Genomic DNA, 24,605 nt, shown 5'->3' with positions numbered 1-24,605 from the left:
CATTTCACTTAGCATGATACTTTCCACATCCATTCACTTATAAGCAAATTTCAAGGATTCATTCCTTTTTAAAGGCAAAGAAGTTGCTATGTGGTTTTGAAAAACTGAAGACAATATAAATAATACTTGCTTGGACTGTCCTTTCAGCTACTACTAATTAACCTTTATTTCACTCGGGTTCAGTCCAGGTGTTCCAAGCTTGGAACTCTGATCTAAAGGTTTGAATGGAAGAGTTCAGGGAAAGAATTTGCTCTTCAAGGTTACAGAATTGGGACAGCTATGCTGATCTTCTTCACAGTCTTGATTTTCTAAAAGTACATATGCCATATCTGACAGATTTAGGAAGTCAAATATATTGGTAATTAATTGTAAGTGATATTACTTTGTTTAATTTGGTAGCAATAAAATAACATTAAAATATAACTAGGGCATCTAGGTTCTGGTGCTGATTCTAAAATTTTCTGAGTAGTCTTGACCTAAATATTCTCTAGTGCTCAGTGCCCATATTTGTAAAGTGAAGCACATTTGGCAATTTCTGCAGTGATTTTTTTATCTCAAAATCTGTGTGTAGGGGCATACAATAACACACATTAACAGGAAAATATAACTATAAAAAATTTACTCAATCTTATTCTAATAACTGCACTCCAAGGATAATTATTAGCACAGCATGTGTAAACACATCCACATATTAAAAGGTGGTATTTAAAGAGCTTATTTTCTGAAATAGGTTAAAGCACTACGTGTGAAATCTTGCTTACAAAAGGTGGCAGCTGATTTTATTTTAGTATGGTACTGGAGTCCAAACTTAAGACACGTTATGGTCAAAGATTAGAAGGGTCAGATTAGCTAGACTGTATGATACTTGAAGATCAAAACAGTAATATACATCGTTAAATATTTAATATATTATTAGTAATAATGCATAAGTAATGATATATTTTTCCATAATATATTGTGCTATTAGCATGGCATTAATAATTTCTAACATATTAATATTTAATATATTAATATTTAATGTGTTGATTTTTAATTATTTATTTAACATGCATGATAAATAGTGATCACTGTGTCAAAATTATTTTAATCACCTTACACATATTAATTCTTTGATCCTCAAGAGCCTTCTAAGATGGACTACTATTAATATCACATCTGATTTACAGACAAGGAAACTGGGGTACGGAGAGGTTGATTAACTTGCCTAAGGCACTAAGAAGCAGTAGAGTAATCTGCATTAGACTCAGAAGACCAGGAAGTAAGTGACCTGCAGCGTGGCCTCAGCAGGCTCCTGGTCCCAGGCTCCAGCACTGCGCCTAGCTCTCACATCTCATCTGCTGTGTTGCCAAAACTGAGAAATCCAGGGGATTGAATTGAAAGATGGAATATCCGAGGAGGAAATTTGTGGCAGTTGTTAAAGAAAAAAAACGCATCTTACTTTCCTTTAACACATGCATATATACACACACACACAAAGACAACCACACGCATGCTCACTAAGCTCCCACACAGAGACACAATCAAAGTGTAAGTTGGCAGCTCTCTATAGTTTAGGGGTTGGAAAGCATCACTGTAGAGCAGGGAGAGGAAAGTTAAGGTCTTTAGGGTGTTTGGGTTATTTCTAGCATCTTTCTAAAATGATTGTCCATAATATTATGTCATGAACAAATGGCTCACATATTTAATGTTGACTCTGCCCAACTTATTTTCAGAATGCCGATATGTGCAGTTTTATAGTTTAACGTGTCTATTGCAGGCATGTTCTTTATTTAGGAATTTGAAAAAAACACCTAATTTAATTTAGTCTGATTTAATTTGATCTAATTTAAGGGTCCTCCCTGTCTTAAATAAGTTACAATTTCACCTGCCTGACCATGTGTTTTGAGTGTTTTATAGTCTGGCGTCCCTGGTCTTATAATATCCGGTGTATTTCCTCTCTTCCTTCAGCACTGGTGAATTATACTTAGATTTGAGTTTCCCTGGTTTTCCTAGGAGTAATACGCAGGGGGAATTTTCAGAAGTGGTTTTTATATCAACAAATTATATTATATGGCTGAGATGTTCATGTTGGGCCTTACACATTTATCCAATAAATGATGTTAGAACACCACTGAACAACGAAGATGCCAAGAGGCATAAAATGGGGCAAAATAAGGGAATGCCCAAGCCACTAGCTCAGGACAAGGGTGGCAGGGGACAGAGATGGCCAGAGGCACAGGTGAGGGCCACCTTCTCCCACTGAACCCCCAAACTGAGACGCTGTCCTCACAGCAGCACGTGATACTCCTTCCAGGAACACAGAGACCACCCCCAACTTCCTGGTGTGCTTTTAAGTTCGTCTTTGTAGCAATGAGACAATTTTGCTTAACTTTTTAATTAACGTGTGTCCTTGCTGACAGACCCTGTGGATGAGGCACTTTTTCCTTCTCCATTATGGCTTAAGCTTGAGATTTAATTACTGTGGAAATGAATCAAGAAAGATGACTTCAGGCAAAGCATTTCAAATGTCGGCAGAATAAAGATATTAATTCTCTGCTTTACAGCGTCAGAGAGTCATTGCATCCTGAGGATGAGAGCTGTGAAAATGATTTGAGGAAGGGGGTGACTGGCTTGGAGACCTCACAGCCCAAAGGTAGACAAACTTTTGCTGGCAACCGGGAAAGGCGTTGGACAGCAACTTTGTTTAACTTTGAGCATATGCACCACTACTTCGGTGTCAAGGAAAATTACGCTTCCAGTGTTCCACATGAAGTGGCTGGGGTCTCTGGCTGATGAGCTAAGGAAATACACCCTTCTCCACTCAAATCACTTTTCTTCTATAGACACAAGAGGAAAAAAGGGGAATATTTAAAATCATCTTATCTTTCATGGCATGAGCTATAAGCCATGCAAATGCAGCGAAGCTACGAAAGGTGGAAGCCTCCAGCCAAGTGCTTATTCGGAACAAATACACAACCTTCAAATGACCTTGAGGGCAAGAACATTGAAGACATGTGGGTTACCTTCTCATACAATCCAGCGCTCGGACAAAGAAGTCCTTGTGTAGCTGGTGCTCATCTCTCAAGATGGAACACTGTTCCAGCGTCACCGACATGGACGTCCTGTCTTTGGCACTTTTACAAGAGGTGAAACGGATTCCATTCAGCTTGCGACAAATCTGTAATGGACACAGATACAGTTTATTGTATTTGTTCCCGTGCAGCTTCAAGTATCAGCCTCCTCCCAGCCCTTCTTGTGGAGTCGTAAAATTTATGTTAATTTATGACAGTTGATTGGTTCCGTCTGCCCCCATGGAATGTAAAAGACATTACCTTTTCATTTCAAGTGCGGGTAGAATAAATTGAATTTATTTTGCTCTTTGAAGGTGAGATGGAAGGGGGTACTAAGACCACTTGAGTTGATAAATATCCAGCAGAGATAGCAAAGCTCTTTGGAGGGGGACCTAGTGATAATAATCACAGCTCAGAAGTGACACTTTAATTATGATAGTGGGGTGGAAAAAAAAAAGATTTCCTGTATCAGACACTTGATTTGAATCTTAAATGGCTATTATCTTATTTTACATTTAAGCAACCGTTGCCAGTTTCCATTTTATGTTATGAGATTTCAGCCATCCACTCCGCAGGAACAGCAGAGAAGGGGACTACTACCTAGTCAGTCTAATTCCCAAGGACACTAAAAGGACCCCTATTAATTGTACATTGACTGTGTACACAGTACATGCTAATAAGTGTCAGATAGATTTGTTCTTTCATTTAACTTGCATGGACCCTGGTGGATGAAGGTATGGTTATTCTCATTTTACAGATGAGGCAGCTGAGGTTTAGGAGGGTTAAATGTGTACCTGGCACAGAAGAGCCAGGACACCAAGAAAGGTTACCGAGAAGGACCTTGTCCTGCAATCACTTCTGATCTCTGTTTCCTTCTCTCTTTCCTTTTGTTATTCTGATATAAATTAAAAGACCGAACAGCAATAATCTCATGCCACTGCTTTGTGGCAATTCACTTTACTGTTCCCTCTTCCCTACCCCATGATGGGGTTCTGGTGCAAGATACCAAGAATTAATTGGAGCATTAGAAATGTTCATCCATAAGCACTTACAAATCGAGCTACGGTGGCGGAAGAGGCAGCTCTGTTATCTGCCATCACAGAGGCCCAAGCAGTGAGCAGTTGCGGGCCTTAAGGAGAGGCTGTCAAAATGGAATTTGGCAACTGACTTGACCGTGTTATTTTGCTTCTGAAAGCTAAACTAGTCCTTGGTCGACTTGTGGATTGTTCTAGCAATGCATGTACCCAGCACACACCCAGAAAAATGTTGATTTAACCACATTAAAAAATTTAATCAATTACGGTTAAGATTTAACCATTAAACATATTCAAATCTTGGGGCTGGAGCTATAGTACAATGGGTAGGGCGTTTTGCCTTGCACATGGCTGACCTGGGTTTAATCCCCGGCATCCCATATGGTTCCCTGAGCACCATCAGGAGTGATTCCTGAGTGCAGACCCAGGAGTAACTCCTGGGGCTCACCAGGTATGACCCAGAAAGTAAAAAAAAAAATTCAAATCTTTATAAACACTTTCAAATTCGTATATGAAACAACAGAGTTCTCTGTATGCATAGAAATAAAATATGGATCTCAATAGATACTGTGAATTATAGTTCTTTCAATTTTTTTTAAAGAATATTTGAGGTTTTAACTTTGGAAGACAGATGGTCCAAGCTCAGTGGTGCTTAGGACTAAGTTAGGAGCTTAGTCCTAGCTTTGTTCTCAGGGATCACCCCTGGTGGTGCTCAGGGCATGGTGCAAGGGATTAAACCAGGTCAGCTGCATGCAAGGTAAATGCCTTAACCTTGGACTATCTGTCCAGTACTAAGTGGTGACTTTCATAACAGTACTAAGTAAGGATCTAAATTTATTTACTTTTTTAAAAATTGAGATTACATTGGTTCACGAGCTCATCAGGTTTAAGTTTCAGGAGTAAAACGCTGCCACACTACCTCTGTCCCAGAGGTGCCCTATCATTTCATCACTGTCCATAGGACCCTAAAATCAGGAGGAGGCAGGGAAAACTGCATCAGAGCAGGCAGGCAGGATTTTGATTTCTAATTTTTCTAAATTGCATTGAAGCACATTCACTGAATTTAGTACACTTGGCTGATATTTGGAGTCTTTAAATTCCCATTTAATTTTTTTGTAAATCCAATCAAGACAAAAATGGAGACTGCCTTTTATTTTTCAATTGGAATGCAAACCATCAACAAAAGTAGAATATCTTTTAATAGATTTCCAGAAGACAGGAAATGGGGAAAAAGCTATCTGGAAAATTTCAGAGGATTTTCCCGGTTTTTCATTTTTAAGAATACTGATGTCCCTGGTTTTCTATAGGGATAATAAATCAAATTTTAAGCCCATAAGAATTGCTAAATTAAAGGCAATGTTATGGCAGAAGGCCAAGTTTGTTTACTCACTCTGGGCGCTGTGTATGCCTGTTGGCAGAAATGAGGGTTAAGTTGTGAGCAAGCCCTATTTATAGGTCTACAGATTTTATTTTATTTTTTAAGGCCTACATATTTTAGATAAGAGATGCCAGGAGTGCATGGAACCTATGGAAAAAGTGCAAGACACTTATTTTTTTTATCACATACACAAATGAAAAGAGCTGTATATGCTCAGAGAAAACAGACCACCATGTCGTCACTTTACATCTTCCCTTAATCTATCCACACAACTGCACAACAGGAAAAAAACAATATTCCTTTGCTTCTGTGAGGTCAGAGAGCCTAGGTAGATGATGAAACTTCCTTAATACTATCACAGTATTAGCAAAACGGCAAATACAATTGTCTTGCCTTTGTGAACATTCTGTGAGGATTCATAACCATGGTGTTCTTTGAAGGTGGTTAGAGCATCCACACTGGGGAAAGAACTATTTAAAAACCACCTTCGACTAATGCAGGATGGTGCGAAATGGGAGCAGTGCCTACCCGCAGCCTGAAAGCAATGTTTCATCTCCTTACCTTTGATGCTATTTCCTGGGGCTCGAAAGGGCATGAAGGGAAGCTAAAGCAGCTTTCTCCTGCCTGGTACGAGGTAACTTTATATAGACCCATGGTAAATTATCCATTCATTCCCCCAGAAAACAGAAAGAAAGAGCGGGCTATAGTTGAAGCACTAGCAATAGAGGGAATGGCTATTGAAAGAAAAAAAAATGAACAGAAAGTGCCAAAGATTGGGTGTTCTAAACTCCCAAGTTATATGCACAACGCCTATCATTCATCATTGAGATTGCCAACATGCTTTTTTTTTTCCTAATGGAAAGATCCTTTTCTAATAAAAGGATCTTCGGTGGGTCTGAATGCTTGACAAAATTCACAGTGCATGTGAACAAGGTACAGCAGGTTGTCAGCTTAGAGCTTACGAGTCCGCGGGCCGGGTTTTCTCCCTCGCTGTTGGAGCTAGTTTTCTTGGAAGGAGCCTGGAGTGGAAAATCAGGCAGATCTTCCACCCTAAGGGCTCTGTTCAATGTGAGAGAACCATCAAAACTATAGCTCATTACACCAAGAGCAACCCAACAGTAATAAATTCTATGCCAATATCTAAATTAACAAACACATTTACAAGCTCATTAATTCAGCAATATGTCCAGGAGCCTGACTGAGGGAGTGCATAGGGATCTGGTAACCACATTCTGTTGAGACCATATGTCTCTGGAGCAGCTCCTCGAGAAAATCCTGATTGCTAAGGGTGACTGCAGCAAACATTAGCAAGAAAAGCGCAGACACTTCATTTAAATCTCCAGGTAGCAAAACAGATCCAGGTGGTACAAGAAGAGCCAATGTGTATGAGATTCTTGAATGTACCTTCCAATTTTTTGTTCCAGTCTATTGACAGAACGACCAAGAGCATTGAAAATAGCTAATTCCCCAGATAATGGAAGATGACATCTGGTAACCCAGAGCTCAGGGTTCGAACCCTATGCAGCAGATATTCAATAAGACTTCCTGACAATCACAGTCACAGTCAATCAGGCTTGACAAGAGAGCGCTTACCGTTGCAGCCAGCCACATGATTTCTACATTCTTCCTTTTTTTGGCTTGGATATTTTGGTGGAGATTTTCTAGTAATCCTTTTAAATCATTTTGTTCTTGAAAATGCGAAATGACTGGGGAAAAAAATTTTTAAAAAAAAGTAAGAGGGAAGAAAGAGAGACCATGTTAGCATTAATCTGCTGTGGAGTTTTCCTCAATGCGTTTGCGAATGTAATTTCCGTAACAAGGAGTGCCATTTGCAGAATAGACTCTCTGAATATGATCACACTTGTTAATCTCTTCTGTCTTATTCTTTATTTAAAAATAGGTGGGGATAGGGGGTAGGAGGAAAACTGGGGACACTGGTGCTGGCAAATTATACTGGTGGGTGGATGGGTGTTGGAACATTGTATGACTGAAACCCAATCATGAACAGCTTTGTAATACTCTATCTTAGGGTCACTAAATAAAATAATTTTTTAAAAAAAATTAGGCCTGAGTTTCCCCCATTTCTTATTCAGTGTAACTGCGGGGGTGCTGACTGGTAATGTAACAGGACTGTTTCACCAACAGGGGAATCTTTTTTTTTTTTTTTGACAATGATAGCTCTGCTGCCTCATTTCACCAAAAAAGGACAGAGATGAGAGTTAAGATACAGGCTTCCAATTTTTGCTAGTGAGCAGCTAGACTGAATTAAATGGATGATTAAACGGGGCATCTCAGGGATGGGAGAAATCTGAAACACACAAGGTTGGTTTCCCCAATGGCGCAGCCTGGTCTGGGTTCTGCTGACAGTTACTGCTGGAAACCAAACTTTGTTGTGGAAGGTGAGTCTCTGTGCTGTGCCGCAGAACAGGAAGTGGCATCCCAGACAGGTACTGTTTAGGAGCCAGCAACACCCCTTTGACCATCAAAAACAGCTACAAACATCACACTGCCAAATGTTACTGGAGGATAAAAATCTATATACTGGTTGAGCACAGCTGCGATTGAGAACAATTAAACCTGCAAACAGGAGTGATGCAAAGGATGGGAGGAAACGGTAGGGCGGAATGGGGCGAGAAGCAGAAAGTGACCAATGTCCCCAGCTCTCTAGATGCCAAAGCTAGAGCAAGGATAATAAATGACATTCATCCCTTACAGCACGCAGGCAATGCACGTTATGGCAAAAGTGTCCCCGAGGCTGGGTGAGATAGATTCTAATCATAATCCAGTGATGGATGCATAAAGACAGTCTAAGAGGACTGTTGGGTTAGCACTGTAGAGTACGAAAATAGACCTTACACCGTGGGGCTGAATCACAAACTGAACAAAGAATACCCCTGGGCTTTCATGGAGGTAAAAAAAGGCAAAAATACAGAGGTAAAATACAGGAGGTAAAATACAGGAGAAAATACACAAGAACCAAATGGACTCTGCCTTCAATTCCCAGTTACATTCACAAATAGGAGCTATCTACCTGAATCATTACAAACCATGACACCGATAAGCTTTGATCATAACAAGGCTTTGAACTTTCCCAAACTGTTGCAGATGTTTCATTTTATTACATTCACTTTATTAAAACAATAAATCTGAGAAGTTTCTGACTTCATTTCTAGAGTAGAGGAAGTATCCTAAGGAACTTTACTCACCATCTATACCTACTAAGGCTCTCAAGGGGTTGGTAAAATGAAAATATCTATTTAAAATATCATCTAGAATCTTTCATTTCATTACCACAGGCTAGAGGAAGATATGGATACAATCATGATGTTTCCTGCTTGGGAACCAATGTTCAACGTATCCATCTAAATACAACAGTATTATTTTACTGTAATAGCCTCTACATGAGAAAACAAAAGTCCAACTCAGACCACGTAACTCAGATGCTCCTTATAAGAAAGAGGTTTCAATAAAGATATTCTATCACTAGGTAGGACACAGCCCATGAAGAGAGACAAAGAGAAATAGCGTCTAAAAGTTGAAGAGACTTTTTACAAAGCTCAAGACTGCAGCTTCAAATAAAAATAATAATAGTGTGCAAAAATTTTTAATAAGAAGAAATAAAAAATCAGGTCCACCAATACTGCTCTTACTGTTGATGAATGGGAGCCAAAATAAGACCCAGAGAATTACAAATAGACATTTAACATTATGTACAGGTATTTCATGGAAATAAAACTGTTCTTGACGGTGCAAAAAGGAACAACTGGTCAGATTAATGACTGAATATAATTCTTGTAATGTTTGTTTCTGTGCTTTGTGCATGAGTATGTAATTACTTCTGTATACAGAATTAGCTCTGTATAAAGAGTTACCTCTGAGTATATGGTTACTTGTGTATTATGTATATGTAGGTAAATTAATATAGTAACATAATTAAAAAGTAATAAAGTAATATAGTAAATAAAGTTTAGGATCTTTCTTCTGGGTTCGGGAATCTGGGCTTCAAAGCAACAACTAGGCTAGAGAATTTTAGAGGTCAAGATGCTTGCCATGCATGCAGTCAATCCTAGTGTGGTCCCTAGCAAAGCACCACCAGGAGAGATCCCTGAGCACTGCCAGGTATGACATCCTGCACAAAATGGGAGTAACTGGTAGCACTGTAGCACTGTCCTCCCGTTGTTCATTGATTTCCTCGAGTGGGCACCAGTAATGTTTTCATTTTGAAACTTGTTGTTATTGTTTTTGGCATATTGAATATGCCACGGGGAGCTTTCCAGGCTCTGCCATGTGGGCGAGATACTCTCGGTAGCTTGCCAGGCTCTCCAAGAGGGATGGAGGAATTGAACCTTGGTTGGCCACGTGCAAGGCAAATGCCCTACCCTCTGTGCCCTCGGGTAAATTCTAAATTAAAAACAACCATAGTTAGGAGATTCCTCGGGATACGTTCTAAAGTCACCTGATATAAATGACTTTAAAATGGTTTTTGAAAGTAAGGCAGAATAAGAATTTTACTTTGGAAAATATACCATCTCTCTCACTTGCTCTCTCCTTTCATACCCCACACCCCGACCTCTCTCATTCACATTATTAAGAGAAAAAAATATTGCAGGGATAAAAAGCTCTGAGTGTACACTACACCTTAAAGCTACTGTTTTCCAGTATGGACGATTCTCAAAAAATTAGAATTTGAGCTCCCATTTGACCCAGCAATACCACTCCTGGGAATATATCCCAGAGAGGCAAAAATGTATAGTCGAAGTGACATCTGAACTTGTTTGTTCATTGCAGCACTCTTTACAATAGCCAGAAACTGGAAGAAACATGAATGCCCAAGAACAGATGACTGGTTGAAGAAATTTTGGTACATCTACACAATGGAGTACTATGTAGCTGTTAGAAAAGATGAAGTCATGAAATTTACATACAAGTGGTACTACATGGAAAGTATCATGCTAAGCGAAATGAGTCAGAAAGAGAGGGGTAGACATAAAAAGATTGCATTCATCTGGGGGATATAAAGTAACAAAATATGAGATTAATACCCAAGAATAGCTGAGATCAGCACCAGGAGGATTACTCCATAGCTTAGAGGCCAGCCGGGCATTCTAGAGGAAAGGGCAGCTCAGACAGAGAAGGGAACACCAAATAAAGTGTGTTTGGAGGATCCTCCCAGGAGGGGAGATGCATGTTGAAAGTAGACTATGGACTGAACATGTTTGCCACTCAATGCCTCTTTTGCAGACCACAACGCCCAAAAGGAAGAGAGAACAAAAGGGAATGCCCTGCTACAGAGGCAGAGTGGGATGGGGGGGAATAGGGGTGGGAGGTATATTATCCATGGTGGTGGAAAATGGGCACTGGTGGAGGGATGGGTATTTGATCATTGTATAATCGAAACCCAAGCACAAAAATTTGTAAGTCTACAACTGTACCTCATGGTGTTTCACTAATAAAAATTTTTTAAAAACTACTGTTTTCTATTGCATGTTATTATTTTGGATGCTGGTTGTTCCAGAACACCAAAATAAGTGAAATATCCATAGGATGAATGTGCAGATTTTAAAAAAATGCACGGCACGGAATTAGAGAAACTCCATTCTCTGTCCAGGATATTCAGATCACTTTTTCATAATGGTCAGCATCAGAGGAAAATTCAAGATAATGCAGAAAATGTTGCAGGTCTGGAGCTTGTCGTGCATATAGCCAACCTGAGTTCAGTCTCCTGCACCAATCTGGGGACCACACATGGTTCCCAAGCACCATCGGGAGTGATGCTCTAGTGCAGAATAGGGAGGAAACCCTGAGCACAGCTGGGTGTGGCTCAAAAGAAAAACAAACAAGTTTAGTCTCAGAGTCCTATCCCATGCATGTCACCCAAATCTGCCTAGAGTCTACACAATTAGCTGGTGCGGGCTGAAGCAGGGCGAATACTAACTCAATGACCAACTTTTTCAGGGTTCTGAGACTCGAGAACAAAGCATCCTGATGTTCCAGAATCATCTGGCTTCATAGATAACATGGAGAATCGTAAATGATTCATTTTAAGGAGATTGTAGGGTTCTGAAATTTCAGTGAAACAAATGGGAATCTTTGCCATTTCTCTTACATAAAGACAGTGCTCACGAGACACTGTGCTCTAAAGAGATTCTACTCCTTCTATCCACAGCAGTTTATAAAGGATTTCATTTTAATATCACTCAAATATCCAGGCCATAATTTTTAGTTCTGCTATGATAAAACTCTTCTTATCCAGAGGATAGCCATTTCATTCCAATACTTCGGTTATTGACACTCTTCTCTCCAACCAGACAAAAAGTCTTGCAGAACAGAGAACTCCAGCTCTTGTTCCATTATAAAAAACGTATTGCCACTCATGACTCATTTGTGAATGATAGATCAGCTGTAAAATGGTGATGTACATGGAAACACAGATTGGTTTTCAACTCTGAATGAGTTTTCCCATTTGCAGATACTGACAATAAGTTTTGCTATTGCACCCACTCCTGCATTACTTTAGCAACTAAATTTAGACAGGAAAATCAAATCACTGTACCTACAACCATAGAAGATTTTCTCTTTTTAAAAATGTGGTAAATTACCAGTTTACAATGTTTTTATTGCTCTTGTTGTTGTTGGGGGGCTATCCCCAGCTGTGCTCACAGAATACTCCTGGCAGTGCTTGGGGGACCTTCATGAGCACTGGGGATTGAATCAGGCAAGCTTCTTATGGTACTATCTCTCCAGTCCCCTTTTATAGTGTTACCAAACATTCACCTATGAAAAAAACGTACTGCAAACCACCCTTTTAGTTATGTAAGCATTTCTTTCCATTCCTCAGTGCCAATCATCTGATAATAAATCTAGCTACATTGCACTGGCAAATGCAGTCAACACTGAGAGGAGTAGGTGGAGATTTCCATCAGTTTCCATCAGTACTTATTTCATTAAACTCAGCATTCTCAGAACACAACCACCAAAATTCCTCTGCTGCTCTGGTATGCCAAGGCTGTACCGCTGATGAGGGATGATGTGTAGACCAGAGCACTGGGGAGTTCTCAGGATGGCTGAAGTCTACTCTCAAGATGCCCCACATCTTCCTCACCACAGAACTGACGAGTCTGCTGTCTGCTCAGCAGGAACGTGATGCGTGTGGAGATGGGATCTGGGTGTTTCGGGAGATTTGTGTCCCCTGGGCTGTCCCATGTTGGGGAAATGGAGAATCGTACCATGACTGGAATATACTTTAACACAAAGATTTTTTTCTCAGATGGGGTTGAAATAACCAGATGGGGAAATATAAGAATGCATTCACTGCATTAATGTTTTTACTATCAAACAGTGCAATTACAAATTATCACAGAGTAAATAATCTGTTTGGTGGTCATGCTATTTAAATATTAAATTATGTGGAAAAAAGAGAACATATCTCATTTTCAGAGATATGTGCACCAGCATCAACAGACACTGGGAACTAAGTTAAAAAAATGTTAATATGGGGGATTTCATAAGAGATAATAGTAATAATGGAAGATTACAACTGAAAAACCATCCCATATTCTTAATGGGTCCATATGTATGAACAATGCATAAGAATGTAAAATTCAGGGCACTGATATTCTTTGAAGAGGGAAGGTTAAAGATAGGACAGGGAAGGAAGAAAGAGGTTCTATTCTATCTGCAAATCCGTGTTACTTATCCAATTTATGAGGTTTAGTGATGTGTCATCCAGCATTTACTATTTTATTTTTTTGCTTTCAGAATTTTTAAAAAGAAAGCCCTTTAGAAAAGATTCTGGGAGAAAAATACTTCTAATGCCAACTCTTCCCTTCTTGGATGTGTGGTCTGAGGCAAGTTCCTTAACCCCTTGTCCTTCTTTTTCTAACTGAAAAATTAGGGCAGTAACCCTGTCATGCTCCATCGACTTGAGCGGAAAACAATTAATAAAAGTCTTGGCAGAAGAGGCTACGTGATTAAATTCAGGGCCAACTCTGAAAAGAAAAAAGAGGAAGACATTAGTAGCTGCTGAGATAGTGTTCATTGCTGTAGAAAGAAAGGAAGTTGCTGTCTCCTGCAACTGGAAGAATCCCTCCAAACAGGAGGGAACCTTCTCCCATGCTCACACACAATGGATATGATCACAAACCTTCACACACTCAGTGTAATTTTCCCACTGCTCCCTGATGGAAAGGGGAACAGAACAGCCAAGCCTACAATCACGTGTAAGCCTCATTTTCTCTTTGGGAAATGAAGATTCTTTCACAAAGACTTCAAAATCCCACCTTTGCTTCAGAGGCCTGAGGTAAAGTTGGGAGTTTGACTAAGAGCCAAGAGCTGGATCAGGAACCCTCAGCTGACTGAGCTGTGGAGTTAATGAGACTTAGATACCAGTTTCATCATGTTGTCAGACTGTCCTAAAATGAAACAGAAAGAAGAGCTGCTTTGTCAAGACCTAACCCACCCATTTCCCATCTGGTAGCAGACACCAAATTACACAGGGCCAATCACACTTCTGAAGACAGCTGGTGTCTCCCATCCACCTTGCAATCATGACTAAGCCAGGGATGGGCATTTAGGTGGAAGTTAATGTGAACTTGACTCAGAAATTCTCAGTTTTTCCACAGTTTTGTAAGTGATCTCTGCGGTTCCAACAGAGTGAAGGTCAGGACTCCAACCAGAGGAAGAGAAAACGAAAGATCTTTATCTTTGCAGCTGAGCACAATGTGGAGCAGAGCATGTGCCTCTGTGGCCATCCTTGAGTCCAAAGGGGACTGGTTGAAGGTGAGGCAACCTTAAGAGGAGCAGAGGAAGAAACAGGGATCTTTCTAACCTGGCTGAGTCACTGCATCAACCCTGTGTGAAGTACCGGTCAGTGGAATTTTCAGTTTTGTCTGTGCATTTTCTTGATTGTTCTCACGAGTGTGAGTCAAGGTTTCCTCCACTTGCAACTGAAAGTATTTTCAGCACTTTCAAGCTTGAGCGGATACGGTAAACATGAACTATTATTTTAGAGATGAGAAAGTGACCGGTAAGCAAGGAGACTTCTGTAAAGCAGTATAGCAGTATAAACTTCCACAGAGGCAGTTTAAAACAGGAGCCCAAGCCACATCCAAGATTGTGCAGGGGTTCCTGTGAACAGGCTCAGCTGAATCCCACCTTTGAGTTCTGCCCACATGCCATCAAGTGACTGCAGAAGCCTGGGGACAACCCAGGTCTGTGTCATACAAGTGGTTCCAGTCACTGTTTTCCGCTGAAGTCTGGGAACAAACCATCCCTGCTTTCCCTGTCTGAAAAACCTAATGCACAGGTTCTACAAGTATGAATATAATGATAACCAATTTAATAAGAAAAATATAGAAATAGTGTGTTACCTGGCAAAGAATAACCTAGCAATGTACAGCAATAAATAATCCTGAGGAATAAATGCATAAAGAGCAACTATAATTTAAACAATTTAAAAGGGCTTGTGTTTCTAAGTATAAAAAATAAACAGGAAGAACTATGTTCATGATCTACCAGAGTCAGTACTATATGTTGCACTATTTCAAATTACACCATGTCAGGAGACTCTGGGTGTATATTTTACATTGGGTAGTGTAAAATTTTTTGTAGAATTAATTCTGAAATAACTATAGTGAAGAGTGCAGGCAAGACAATAAAAGCTAACAGGTGAAGGTCATTGAGATACCTTAAAATTGGAAACTATTCTTTTTGATGCTGTAAAATCTTTAAAAATACAAAGTAAAAAGTCCTTCTTAAACCCTTTAAGAACTCTTTATTCACTTCACAGTTTATAAAAAATGCAATAAAAGAATCAAATATAAAACTTTTAACCTGACCAGAGTTTAATAATATTTTGACCTATATGCTTTCATTATCTCCTCTTAAGTAAATTTTAAGATTACAACACCATTGCAAAGGAAAATGCAAACTTTGAAGGGAATTGTTAAATTATAAGAAAACTTATTTTCTTATATATAAATATGTGTATAATTTGAGAAAACAGTGTTAAAAATACTTTTGGAATTTCCCATTTACTATTTCATATTGACAGCCACAAGACTTGATATGCAGGCATGAGAGTAGAACAGTGACATATTGATTTTTAAATCCTATTTTCTTTCCTTCATTAGAAGTTATTCATGATTTGGATTTACAAACCATCTAAAGTCATGTCAAAGAGTTGCTAGATGTATTTATAGGCAGATGATCCCAAGCACTTAAAGGATGTTCTCCTCAAGATACCCAAGATCATTCTATGTGCAGTAAGTGGGAAAATTTGGTTTTGAGAAGAGGCCTTATATAAACCCCCAGCTGAACCTTCTTTTGGCCAGCCAACTTACATTTCCTGGACAAAATAGTCTAAGCTCTAACCATAGAAGAAGCCGTGTGACCAACTTTCTGCCCCCAAACATCACCATGTGAATTTTCAAGTCCCTTGCACACCATCACAACAAGAGAAAGAAAAAGCCTGTTGAGAGTGAATAAGGCACACATGAGTCTGAAAACCAAATCAAGGATGGATATTTCAAAGTTCCAGAAAGCTGGGACACAGCTTTCTAGGTTTTTCAAGGGTTACATCTTTACCCTGGTAAGAACAAGCTCCTTGTGAGGAAGATCTGAGATGGGAGCCCAGAGAGTCAGGGGCATTTTGGTGCCTACATCAAAGAACAGGGGTCACGTCTTCTAGGGCCCTCCTGTAGCATGGAAGGAACTTGCTCTTAAATTACAACAATCCAAGAACAGGGGAGAGACTTGAGATGGCTGGATATTTTCCAATAGCTATGGTCTCTGGTTTCCCTTTTTAAGCTCCTGAAGGCAAGTAAAAATGAGCTCTTGAATATTTCAAAGTAAGGAATAAAACATATAAGAAAGTTATAAATGAGGTAAAATAGAAGATGTGAATTATAGAAATAAAGCTGCTTTGTAGGCTCCAAAATGAAAAATTTAATAAAATACACACTTAAATCCATTCATACAGATATTTTATAGTTTGAAATGACCTCGAGTTTGGCAGTACAGGACTCACATTAGCTCAGAGTTTATTGACAGCATCAAAATGTATTAATTTCTGTGTTCTATCAGATTCCTTTATTCTGACCCACCTCATAAAGATAATTTTATTTTTGAGTCTCAATTTCTCCTGCTTCCTTGACTTCAAAGAAGAGATTTTCTTCATTTGGAGTTTTGTTATAAAGAATTAGAAGTCTTAAGACACAAAAGTTGAAGGGAAGGAAGACCAAAATTAAACCAAAACTCTGCCCTTGTGGATTGGGGAGAAGCTTGGATGTGAATGGATGGTAGAATAATATGTCAGCAGCTGAAAAAAATGGAGAGCTGGGGAACAATATTAAAGTTTAAAATATATGTTTAGTTGTTTCTTCTTTGATGTCTAAGATAAAAGCTGGATCTAAATTTTAGTTACCTTTCATTGTTCAACTGTGAAAATGAGAATGGGTATGAGGAAACTAAGAATAATCTAAAAGGCCATATTTTGCTCAAGTAAAATTCAAGTGTTTATTTACAAAGAACAAGACTCTAATATTTTAAATTTCCACCTGACTCCCCATGATGGGAGGGTTCAACCTGACAGTGAGGATTTCAGGAACTAATGTCCATCAGATAATTCCAAAAAGAAAAAAACAACTCCTTTTTAAAAGCTTATCAGAGAAGCATTAGCTATCAAAAAAAAATGATTAAAATTTAAATAAATGGGGGTTTAAATGATACTAGAGCAGGTAGGGTGCTTTCTTTTCATGAGGTTCGATCTCTAGCACCCTATACGGTTCTCTGAGCCTTGCCAGGAGTGATTCCTCAGTGAAGAGCCAGTAGTAAGCCCTAAGTACTGCCAGGTTTGGCCCCAAACCCAAGAAACCATAATTAAAATTTAAATAAATCTCTTGATTTTAAGGCTTTTAAGGCTGTAAAGTTACAGGAAAATAGCATTTAAATTTATGTACAGAAATTTACAGAGAATTTATTTTGAAGGTATTAAAAATTATTCACTCTTTTCTATATGACTAAATATAGAAAAAGATAAACATAAAAAATTTAAGTAAATACCTATTTAACTATTATTTATTTAAGATTATAGACACAATAGAGAAGTAAAAAAGTTTGATTTAACTAGAAAGGCAGGTTGATTTAAACTATAGGAAGAATTTTACAGTCAAAATGGACTGGGTCAATAAGTTGATGAGTTTGTATACAAATGACATATAACGCTGTTGGGAAACACACAGTGCATGCAGTCATTACCTTACTCCTCTCTTACATCCAAAAGTGCAGTGTGACATCTTTTCATCACACAAACTGATGCTAGAGATATTAATTTCATTTCTCTGGTGAGATAATGGTTGAATAGAATTTGAAGAATTTATTATTTTCATTTAGCGTTTTGAAAGGGACAATCAAGCCAACCAGTGATTCACCAAAGTGAGCAGAGTTCCTGTCTTTGGACTCTATGCCATTTTGCATAGACTGGCTCAGTTGGTATAAGGAAGTGCCAGCCAGTGTCAGATGAGAAAGGGTCTCTGGAAGCCTTGTAAAGGGAGGAGAGTCCCAGTGAATGGAAAGAGCACAAGATAAAGGAAGCCCGGTTCTGCAGCAATGAGAGCAGACTAGAGCTTACCACAATGCAGATATATCTAAGTTGCGAAGACATGACACAGGGTAAAAGATGCAGAGACCAAAGCAAAGTTGGCCTGGAAAGCGGTCAACTTTTGAGACACTTTTTGTCTTCTGATATAAATTAGGTTTAATGGATGGTGATACAGGACAAAACAGTGGGAGGAGACTCTCTCCAGGATTTTGGGGTGAAATGAGCAAGGACTCTCACAGATGGTAGTCGTACAAATGGTGTAGACTGAAATGGATTGCATGTGTCCACATAGGGGGACGCCAGTTTTAGGCACACACAGTGAGAGGATTCCTAGGCAAACTCTCTGGAGCACGCCTGGCGCTCTGCTGCACACATCTCTCCAGCACACACAGCTGATCCTGCTGGCCCTGATCCAATCCCACACTCTCCACTCCTCCCATCTGCCACAGAGGTCAGACTCTAGACGGGAAGAAAATGCCCATCAAGCTAGTTTGATTTTCATTCATCACAAAGCAAATGTGGAACTCTGCTCTCTGATGCATGTGCCATATTCCATGAACTTGTTTATGCTGATCCATGGTACCTGTTATACACTTGGATCACAAGACACATACCTGTCAGCAAGTGACAGAAATTGCTGGTCACATCTGGTGACACTGAGCACCATGGATATATCAACAGTACCATGCAGAAAAGAAGGTTGCTCAGACCCATCTTTGTTTTTTCCAGAGCACAAGCTAGTTACACACATCGTAGCTAGAGTCCTCTTTCTCAAAACAAAATCTGATATGTAAACATTTATAAGATTATTTCACATAGGGCCACACCCCCCGAAGAGCAACTGGAAAGAGTTCTACAGATACTGAAGATTCTTTTATTTTTTTGGGGGGGGGGGTGTCACACCCTGGCCATTCACAGGAGTTACTCCTGGTTTATGCACTCAGGAATCACTCCTGGCGGTACTCGGCGGACCATATGGGATGCTGGGAATCGAACCTGGGTTGGTCATGTGCAAGGCAAATGCCTTACTCACTGTGCTATTGCTCCAGCTCCTGAAGATTCTTTTTCAAGTCACTAATTTTTCTTTTTATAGTGAAGCAAGAAGGTTTCTATTAAAACTTATTTAGAAAGATGGGAGGGGAAAAAGAGTGAGTGAGTGAGTGAGTGAGTGAGTGAGTGGGAGAGCAAGAGTGTATGTGTGTGTGTGTGTGTAGAGAGAGAGAGAGAGAGATAGAGAGAGAGAGAGAGAGAGAGAGATGGGTTCAAGGAAGAACATACGCTTCCTCAGAGTGGAACTAAGCCAGCAAGATATGTCGAAGGGAGGACATCAGTTTTAAGACAAGCCTCAAGTCACTAATTTGAAGAGCCAAGAGACAAAGCTGATTTTATCTTGTTAATTTTTCATTATCCACGGTGACTGGCACAGTTTTACACTTAATATGATTTCCACCAATGCCTGTTAAATTAAAATAAGGTTTCCAGCAAATATAAAAGAAATTACCAAACCCATACAATTAAATTTGACAATAGCAATCTATTTATTCTCATTACAAACTTAAGTTCTTTTGTCTAAAAAAGGCATTTGATACAGTTCTCATGATACACTGATGAAATACTTGGGAAAGTTTCCCCCACCTTATGTTTCTCCTTAGTGCAGACAGCTGGACAACCCACCTTTAGTATGTGGGGAGATGATGGCATTTCAGCGTAATCTGTAACAGGCTCTGCCTTTATTTAGGAAAAGGGTCAAGAGATTATCAATGCCATCAGAGAGGGAATGAAGAGATCGGGCATGATCAACACCGTCTCAGTGGCCATCGGAGGGAGAGAGAAAGGCAAGTTCATCCATCTTCCACCAGTCAGGAGCTTCTAACCATGGCTGAGATAGGATGGTAAGTCTAAAACATGCAGTAGCTGGCACTAGTGATTTACAGAATTGCTTTCATCTCTTGTGTTCTCTTTTTCCCAAACCCAAACTGAAAACTTAACTGAGCTCATCAAGCCCAGTGGGATATCTGAGCAAGCGGAGAAACTCTCAGGGGTGGGGAGAAAGCAAAGTGTTGAGGACTCATGCCTTGCATGCAGTTGACCCATGTTTAACGCTTGGCATGCTCTGGACCCCTGAGTATCTCCAATTGGCCCAGAGTCACTGCAAGAACCTCCTGAGCACTGCTTGGGAGGCTCCTCTCCTCCCTAAGAATGCTAACATATACCCAGTGCCACTAGAATTTACCCTTTTGATCAAAGGAAACCCCACAATCACAGGAAGGGTCTGAGGCTTGTGATCTGTGCTTTTGAGTTGGAGCAGAAGGAACAACTGTCTACAAGCTGCGTCACCAAAGAAAGTATGGAGGAAGGTCATCAGAGCACATGGTACCCAGAGCCAAGAGATCTTCCAGTCACCAACGTCTTTATCTGGCACTAATATCAAGGTAAAGGTAAGGTAAAGGCCCTCCCGTTGATCGTCGATTTGCTCGAGCGGGCCCAGTAACGTCTCCATTGGAGACTTTGTTGTTACTGTGTCTGGCATATCGAATACTCTCAGTAGCTTGCTGGGCTCTCCAAGAGGGGTGGAGGAATCGAACTCAGGTCGGCCATGTTGGCCGCTTGTAAGGCAAACGCCCTACCCGCTGTGCTATCGCTCCAGACCCTAATATCAAAGTCATTTATTATTATTATTATTATTATTTATTATTTTTTGCTTTTTGATTCACACCCAGCAGTGCTCAGAGGTTACTCCTGGGTCTGCACTCAGGAATTACTTCTGGCGGTGCTTGGGGGACCATATGGGATGATGGGAATTGAACCTGGATCAGCTGCATGCAAGGCAAACACCCTCTACGCTGTGATCCAGCCCCCGAGTTGTTATTTTTTAAAATTTCAGATAAAGATTCATCAGAGTTGTAGGGAAGACCGCCCATTCCTAGGATGTCCATGCTTCTCTAGAACAGACATGTCCCAGGCTTAGCAGAGAGGGAAAGAGAGAGGTCGTCTCAGCCTTGTCGGCCAGGATCCCTACTAGGAGTCTTTCTGATGACAGAAGGAAGATGGGGTGAGAGGGTAATACACCCATATCTGATAGAATAGAAATAGATATGTGTATACAATATATATCAAATAAAATAGAGCTTTAAGACCTATTAGTGTGCAAATCACCAGTCTAGGTGACACATTTCGTAACACAGCGGTAGGGCGTTCGCCTTACAAGCGGCCAACAAGGCCGACCCAGGTTCGATTCCTCCGCCCCTCTCGGAGAGCCCGGCAAGCTACCGAGAGTATTCGATATGCCAGACACAGTAACAACCAAGTCTCCAATGGAGGTACTATTAGTGGGTAGCAAATTCTATACCCCCCTTTCTATTATTAACTCATAAAGGATGAGTGCTCAGGAGAGCTGACAGCTGTTATTAAACTGAAATGGTCCTACCTTTGCAGATTGTTGAATTGTGACTATCAATTGGCCTACTATATATTTTACAGAATTAGGGATACTTAGGAGAAAGTAAATGTTTTTAATGTCACCAAAATTTTGACACAGAAGGTATTTAATTGGTAATGATCATAGAAGCTGAAGTGGATTTTTTCATTAAATTTAAAAGCTGGGGGCATTCTTTAGCACAAGTTCAATAGACCTGCAGGAGGGCAGAAGCAGGACCTGTGAATTTTCACAGTGCACAGGAAATATTGGTATTATTAGGATATTATATTGATATTATTAGCTCATTGATCACGTTTTGAAAGGATGATATACACACATATATGTAATTGCTCATTAAAATTCTCAGAATTTTTAAATTGCTTATTAAAATTCTCAGAATTATTTCTAAATTATTTCCAAACTATAAATTGCCAAAAAATTATCCACAACTTCTAAGTTATAATAAACTTTTATTAATTACTAATGCAAATTTTTGTTTACTATATTCATTTTCCAAATAATTAACAAGTTTAAATTTTACTAGCATACTGGTTGCTAAAATATTTCCCTGTACTTAATTTCATTTTGACATAAAATAATACTTTCTGTGCAACAAAATGATATATAAAAGCATGGACAACATTTTCCAACTATTCACACATGGGGATGCATATGCCATCAAAATATTTTGGTGCCATATTCAATGGGTTATGAGTAGACTAAAACACTCTTTCACCTTCCATTTAAACTAAGTATAGACTCCAGATCAGCGAACAAATTGCCTGTAATTAAATGCCAGACTTTGCAAAGGGTTTTAGTTAAAATTACTGCAATATTTCCTACTTTATTAAAACCTAGTTTCTTGTTGAAACTATTTGCAGGGCAAGAGGTTGGCCACACCCACCTGTGCTCAGGGTTTACTCTGGTTTCTGTGCTCAAGGATCACACCTGGCAATGCTCTGGGGATCTTATGTGGTGCTGGGGATTGAATTGTATTATTTCTCCAGTCCAGAACTTTATATTATTTATTAATACATGAACTTCAAATATATCATTTATTCATTTGTTTTGTTTTGGGGTCACAACCAGGATGCTCAGGGGTAATTCCTGGGTCTGCTCTAAGGAATTACTCCTATTGGTGCATGGGTGACCATATGAAACTTTGGGGGTCGAAATCGGCTTGGCCACATGCAAGGCAAAGACTCCACCCGCTGAACTATCACTCCAGCTTCCTCAAATACATTCGTGATTCTTTGTTTTTGGACTGCTCAATTTGGGTTTAATATTGTGACAAAAAAATTGCAAAACTGCATAATTAAACAATATCAGCAAGAACAAAAACCCCTCCCGAGTCAAACACATTTCTGGAAGCTTGAATGCTTTGGCATTTTTACACAATAACTCTAATAAGTAGAGCAAATAAACTTTCTCCATTTTCTATCATTTTATATCCCTCGTACAATGTGTATTCCATCTTATTCCTTGCATGCATGTAATATATAACTGGTATCGTTCATGAAGGCAGAATCCTAGACCTTTATTAAGCTTTGCACATGGTATTCCTGGTTGGACTCACAGATATTTCTAATAAGGTCATTGTTTTCCATTGTTGGCACTTCCCAGTGGTACTGAAATCAATGTTCTAGCATGAGCAGCAGGGCATAGCCGATGAGTAATCAAGGCAAAGAGGCAGGTGCCCCATGCCACCTTGGCAATCAGCCATCTGGCTCGGCTCATCTCAAACTCTCTCATTTCTCCACCCCATGCTGCTTTCTTCCACTGACCTCAGGCCTTACTTTTCCTAGGAATTCATAATCAAGACATTTTTATAGTTTTCCCGTTCTCAAATACTTACATTCAGGGGGCATCTTTTCCATAAATATTGTGCAGTATTTTTTCAGAAGCTCAAAATTCTCCTGGTTAATAGTTTCCTGCAAAGAGACATCTCCAAACCTAAAAAAAAGTCATGAAGATAGTTTAAATAACACTTAAAAAGAATGGTTTAAAAAAATCAATCATTTTTATATTAATGACCATTATGTCCTAAGAAAGGAGTCTGCCCCTCTCTTCCCCTCCCTCTCTCTTCCTCTGTCTCTCTCTCTCTCTCTCCCTTTTTTCTCTCTCTCATGTAACCATGTACAATGGTGATATAAATCATGCAATTTCCAGTGTCTCTGATTCTATCCATCCTTGTCACTCACCCAAATATTTCTGTAGTCACCAAATGTGAACTTGGATGAAATAACAAATCAATAGCCTCATCCTTCATCGCCTGTACAGAACTGATAGTTACTGTCAGTTTCCCCACAGGTTTCAGGGCTGAATCTCTGAAGATATAGAAAAAACAAAAATACCCTCTTCTTCTCAACCACTTCACCCATGAAAGTTTGAGGAGAGGCTCAGAAAATGAGGACAGGACCCTTGGCTGTGAAATCTCACCATGCCATCAACTGCTGAAGGCAGGGTGCCTCCCTACAATCTCTCATGGAACAGTTCCTGATGGGCAACACTGCTTTCTGTGAAACAACCATTTCGTTTCCTCTGAAGATGCTTTGGCAGCTCGTTCCTTTTATCAAGTCAAAACTTTCTGCCTGGATGCTAATAGCATGGTATTTTGGTAAGCGTTCTCCAGATTTGAATTTACTTTGCTGTCTCTTTAGGAAAAGAACTGTAAGAACGTCTTCTAATCTGCACCTCCAAAAATTTCAGTGAGAATGATTCTATCTTACTTCAAGGCAAAATAGCACTAACTCAACACACACCCCACATCCACTTCCTTTTTTCTCTTTCTAAACATGTTTTCAGTACTCTGCCATAAACTCAGGTCCAATATCTTAGCATCATTTTGGATTTCCTCTCTCTTCTCCATCCCACCCATGAAGCATGACACATGACTCTTTTCACATCTCTGCGCTCTTACCTTTTCCTTTACTACTACCATTATAAGATAATTAATTGCATTTAATCAGTCTCTTCCAACGCCACCCACATAGCCAAGGACCATGCCTCCAATCTCCTCCCCTTCCAGTCTACTCTTCACACCACAGTTGCAGCACCTTGTCCTACAAATATTTTTTTGGATCACGTGCTAGGTAATACAAGTACAATAAAGTGAATGCTGGAGAAG

The 24,605-nt window shown here is 39.6% G+C and overlaps 1 protein-coding gene across 4 annotated transcripts in view; it reads right to left on the bottom strand.

The window, feature by feature from the left end:
- INPP4B (inositol polyphosphate-4-phosphatase type II B) overlaps positions 1-24,605 on the bottom strand; it is a 357,538-nt gene that overhangs the window by 51,810 nt on the left and 281,123 nt on the right. For all 4 annotated transcript variants that reach the window (XM_056118944.1, XM_056118943.1, XM_056118942.1 and 1 more), the window contains 3 exons: positions 23,334-23,431; positions 7,056-7,168; positions 3,003-3,157 (listed from right to left, as the gene is read on the bottom strand). In XM_056118944.1, coding sequence (XP_055974919.1) covers positions 3,003-3,157; positions 7,056-7,168; positions 23,334-23,431 — 366 coding nt within the window. The remainder of the gene's footprint in view (positions 1-3,002; positions 3,158-7,055; positions 7,169-23,333; positions 23,432-24,605) is intronic.

This window comes from Sorex fumeus, unplaced genomic scaffold (assembly GCF_029834395.1).
Source record: "Sorex fumeus unplaced genomic scaffold, SorFum_2.1 ptg000039l, whole genome shotgun sequence".
NCBI classification, from domain to species: domain Eukaryota; kingdom Metazoa; phylum Chordata; class Mammalia; order Eulipotyphla; family Soricidae; genus Sorex; species Sorex fumeus.
Note: the sequence above shows the minus strand (reverse complement) of the source record. Positions and strands in the feature narration are given on the sequence as shown.